Below are 5,245 nucleotides of genomic sequence, written 5' to 3' on the forward strand. Positions count from 1 at the left end.
CTTGGCCATCTGAATTATGTAAAAAAAATATATCTAGAAATACAATAAAATAAAAAGTTTAAGTGCTAATATCATCGTAAAATCGCAGCTATTTGTGACTATACATGCCAATTGCATCCTATCTCCAGACTCGATCATTTGAGCTCCACCTGAACTTGAAACCTACATGGACTTTTGTTGCAGAGGGTTATCAAGTAGGCCTCTTTATCCCAACTCAAGATTGAGTGGCTGCTAACTGAGCTCAAGTTTAAATTTAGAAGTCTCTAACATCACAACCTAATTCCTGATTGACTTGGGCTACTCAAGCAACCCTACATGATAAAGCAGGCACAAAAATTTGATCCTTTTGGCCCAGATGAGTAAAAACTGATCCGGGCACATTTCTGAACCCATCTAAGTTGGGAAAGAAAAACAGAAAACTGAAGATGAATAGAAGAGGATAAACATAAACACACTCTGACTTTGGTACAAACCTTGCCAACATGCAAGTTCTTAGCCCCACCCCAACATGTGACCTACAAAAGAAGCCCAGCCATTCGTTTAACTGCAAGCAAGGGGCAAAGTTGTCATTGAAAGTCCAAGGATTTTACTAGCATCCTTCACAAAGACGCTTGCGCGCTGCAATTGGGATCATCACACAACTATCTATCTATCTGCAAATATTATTATATACTAACACTTAAAAATTAATCATTATTTTAAGTATTTGATATACCATATATCGAATAATATAATAATATTCATCATTGTTCCAAATAAAATACTACCACAGCTACACAAATATTCCGAATGGCAGTTTGGAAGCATGAAATCGGCTGGGGTTGTGATGATTTTTTGACAGTGACCTTCATGGTAACGTCCACATGCCCCTTCCCCACTCCCTATTTAAACAACCTCAACCCCCGTCTCCCTCTTCACTCCAATCCAACCCATCTCCACTTTCTCTCTCTAAGCTACCAATCAACCAAAACCATCACACCCAAACTCCAAGAATCCTCCTGGTCTCTCTCTCTCTGCAAAGTCAATCAAACCAACAACACCCACGTCACCAAAATTCACCCTTCCTCCTTTCCAACTCTCTCTCTCTCTAGACTACCAATCAACCAAAATCAGCACTCCAAACTCAAAGAAGACCTTCTTGTCCATCTCCTGAAAAAGCCAATCAAATCCACACTACCACCCTTCTCTAAAACACCATCTTCCTTTCTCTCTCTCTAAGGAGCACATTTACCATCTTTGTTTTCTCTCTCTAAAGAGCACACACTAAAACACTAGAGACAAACAAAACAAACCGAGAGAGAATTACCAACTACAAGAGGCAGCAAAGCAAAAGAGCAAAGAGGAAAATGGTGCGCATCCCGGACAACGAGTCGTTGTTCTCGCGGCGGTCGGTGTGGGTGAACGGGCCGGTGATCGTGGGGGCAGGGCCGTCGGGTCTGGCGACGGGGGCGTGCCTGAAGCAGCAAGGGGTGCCCTTCGTGATGCTGGAGAAGGCCGACTGCATCGCCTCGCTGTGGCAGCGCCGCACCTACGACCGCCTCAAGCTCCACCTCCCCAAGCGCTTCTGCCAGCTCCCCCGCCTCCCCTTTCCCCCTCACTACCCTGAGTACCCTTCCAAGCACCAGTTCGTCGCCTACCTCGAGTCCTACGCCGCCCACTTCGCCCTCAACCCAACCTTCAACACCTGCGTCCAATCCGCCGTCTACGACGACACCTGCGGCCTCTGGCGCGTCAGGACCTGCCCCGTCCGGCCCGCTTCTGCCGGTGTCGGTGGTGGTGGCGGAGAGGTTGAGTACATATGCAAGTGGTTGGTGGTAGCCACCGGCGAGAACGCGGAGAAGATAATGCCGGAAATCGAGGGATTGAACGAGGAGTTCGGTGGGAAATTGATTCATGCGTCTGAGTACAAGAGCGGGGAGGAGTTCAGGGGGAAGAAGGTGTTGGTGGTGGGCTGCGGCAACTCTGGGATGGAAGTTAGCCTCGATTTGTGTGATTTTGAGGCCAAGCCAGCAATGGTCGTTAGGAACTCGGTGAGTTTTCTTCTTCTTCTTTCTTTTGTTTGTTTTTTTTTTTCTTTTGTTGAGTACCCAACTACCCATTTTGTCCTTGTGCGATTTTTTTGAGTTTTTGTTCTGTTTTGTGAACTCATTGTAAGAAAAGTATGATGAGGCAAACTTGGAAACGTGTTTTACTGTTTCTCTTCTGATTTTTTCTCAAGTGGGTTTTTTCTTTTTCCCTTTTTTGTTTGACTTGTGGTTTTCTTTTTTTTAATTAACGAAGAGTTCCAGTTGCTGCTACTGTTACTTTTTCGAAAGTGGGCTTTTTTTGTGTTTTATTGGTTTCTGAGAAAAGCTTTTACAAATGTATGAGGTTTATGGGGCTTGATGTGATGGCCTCATGGTGAGTAGTTTGGTTAAAATGAATCGAGGTTCTTTTGGTTTTGTATATGCGGATTCTTTTTTGCTTTTTTTTTGTTTTAAAATCCTTTCACTGTTGGAAGTCCGGATTCTCCTGTTTCACATTTGTTTTCTTATGGGGGGTTTAGCCCCACTTCCTTTCTCCTTATTCATAAAAAAGGAGTAAATAAAAAAAGAATGAAAAAGGAAAATCAAACCACACATATTCTTTATGATATTATTTAATATATATTCATGAGCACCCGTGACTTTAATTTCCCTTCTGTAAACAGGTGCATGTTTTACCGAGGGAAATATTTGGAACATCCACATACGAAGTCGCTGCTATCCTGCTCAAGTGGTTACCAGTCTGGTTGGTGGACAAGCTGCTGCTGATTTGTGCGTGGTTGGAGCTTGGAAATATTCAAAAGTTTGGTCTGAAGCGCCCTGCAATGGGTCCCCTGCAACTCAAGAACACATTTGGCAAAACCCCTGTCTTGGATATTGGTGCTCTTGGGAAGATCAGATCTGGAGATATCAAGGTTGTTCCAGGCATAAGAAGGTTTCTGCCTGGGAAGGTGGAGTTTGTCAATGGTGAAATTGTTGACATTGATGCTGTCATACTGGCCACAGGCTACAAGAGCAATGTCCCTTATTGGCTAAAGGTGACCATTTAAGTTCAAAATGATCAATTGTTTCTGTTCTTTTCTAAAATGGGTTATAGATATATTTGCCTACTAATTTTTGCATCTTTCTTCTTGGTTTTAACCAATATCAAGATTACTTATTTTTCTACCCTTTGTCTTATTATGAAAAATGACAAGGGGAATGTGATTCATGTGATTTCCTTTTCTTAAGGAAAAGAGAGGGATTGACCATGAAATTGACACTCTTTACCGGAGTGTGATTGTTGTATTTGTTTTTTATTTTCCACATCTTCTGTTTAGAGAGAGAAAGAACAGTTTGACGGTAGTTGAAATGGACCTAACGGTTCTGTGGTTCTTTTGTTATCAGGAATGTGATTTCTTCTCTAGAAATGGGTTTCCAAAGCGACCATTCCCAAACGGCTGGAAAGGGAAATCTGGGTTGTATGCTGTTGGGTTCACAAGGAAAGGGCTGTCAGGCGCTTCAATGAATGCTGTTAAAATAGCAGAAGACATTGGCAGGATGTGGAAAGAAGAAACAAAGCCAAAGCAATTCATTGCCTGCCATAGGAGATGCATATCTCAGATTTGAAATCGCCCTGTTAATTTGCCATTTGGATTAACAACAAAGATATGGTCAGAGACTGTGTACATTAATGTAAAAGAAAAAAAAAAGTGGTAAAAAAGACAGCAGCCCGGCCATTGATGTTCAAGTTTTGGTAGGAGTGTGTGTTTCTATGAGTGCACAAGTAGAGAGATGTACAGATTTGGGAGAGAGAAGTATGCAGGAAAGAGGCCTAGTTCTTTTGGGTCTTTTTTCTTTCCTTGTTTCTACAAATTTTGTACCATCTTTGCTTCAGTCAATGAAACTTGATTCCCCCATGTTAACTTGCTTACATTTTTTTTCCCTTTTCGATCTCCGTTCAAGCTGTGCATGTGCTTGTCGATATGTGAAAAATATGGTAAAGAGTCCGCTTTTTGGCTTATGCGGATGACTGTTAAACTGAATCTATTAACTGCTCTCTTCCTGTTTGGCCTTCAAGATTAGAGAATGGGACTAATAGGATCTCTTAATATGGATTAACAAGCAATCTTTTGCAGTTCCAATAGATAATATAATGGTGTTTCCTAAATAATAAAATTTGACCGACAAAATGCACTTGAACAAAAGTTACCAATCATGGCAAGGATCATGCCCTGTTTTTTGACATAAAAGTCTAGTTTTCTCTTTCTTTAGATCTCACTATCTGCTTTCTGCTCATGTTATTTTCATTTAGTTTCAACCATTTTCTCCACCACTAAACTCCATTCTTAACGTCTCAATGCCCTTCTGGGCCCTTCTGAAGGCCCTTCCTAGCCCCTTGATGTGAACCCATCTTAATCTTTCATAGAGAATCTCTCTCTCTCTCTCTCTTGGCTTCAATGACTTTCCTGTCAACTTCTTCCGTGTCTTTTGGTCTTGCACTAAGAATGATGTTATCAAAGTTTTCGCTTAGTTTTATCACAATTGTCGGTCCACACGCACTCAGCCATTGTCTCTCTCATCCCTAAGAACGTGACATCATCTGATATCTCGATATTCCGTCCTATTTCAGTTTTGGGAGGGCTCTACCGCATTATTGCTAAGGTTTTGGCTAACAGGCTCAGAGCCATCGCTTCTCGAATTTTCTCGGATTCTCAGTTCGCTTTTATCCCCCTTAGGCGGATTCATCACTCCTTCATCTTGGCATTGAAAGTCCTGCACTCTTTGAATATCAGCGGCCAACATTTTTTCTCTCTCAAGCTCGACTTTCATAAAGCCTTTGACTCGGTTCATTAGCCTTTCCTATTTCATATGCTTGAAAACTTCAGTATCGGTCATCATTTCTCTTGATGGATGCGCAAGCTGGTTTCAAATGCCCATTCTATGATTAAGATCAATGGAGTTAGAGGCTCGCAGTTCAAGCTTGGGTGTGATATTCGGCAAGGCTGCCCTCTTTCCCCTTTATTATTTAACGTTGTTGCTGAGGGCCTCGTGGTTTTGTTCAAGAGGGCTGCAGATTCTGACTTTATTGACCCCCTCGGCATCCAGAAATTCTCCTATCATATTCTCACCTACGCTGACGATATGATCCTCTTCAACCATGCCTCCGTGCAGCAAATGTTGAGATTCAAGCTCATTCTTCAGTTTTTCCTCTCTCTGTCAGGTTTATCTCTGAACGACAG

The 5,245-nt window shown here is 42.2% G+C and overlaps 1 protein-coding gene across 1 annotated transcript; it reads left to right on the plus strand.

Annotated features, from left to right (window-relative positions):
* The first annotated feature begins 1,050 nt into the window (after positions 1–1,050).
* LOC149845509 (putative indole-3-pyruvate monooxygenase YUCCA5) lies at positions 1,051–3,839 on the plus strand. Its single transcript, XM_089997655.1, has 3 exons — positions 1,051–2,030; positions 2,690–3,061; positions 3,411–3,839. Exons 1-3 carry the CDS (start codon positions 1,347–1,349, stop codon positions 3,630–3,632), a joined length of 1,278 nt encoding a protein of 425 aa, XP_089853781.1. The 5' UTR covers positions 1,051–1,346; the 3' UTR covers positions 3,633–3,839.
* Positions 3,840–5,245: the final 1,406 nt, after the last annotated feature.

The sequence above is a fragment of the Nuphar pumila genome, chromosome 2 (genome assembly GCF_984573655.1).
Source record: "Nuphar pumila chromosome 2, dmNupPumi1.hap1.1, whole genome shotgun sequence".
NCBI lineage: Eukaryota > Viridiplantae > Streptophyta > Magnoliopsida > Nymphaeales > Nymphaeaceae > Nuphar > Nuphar pumila.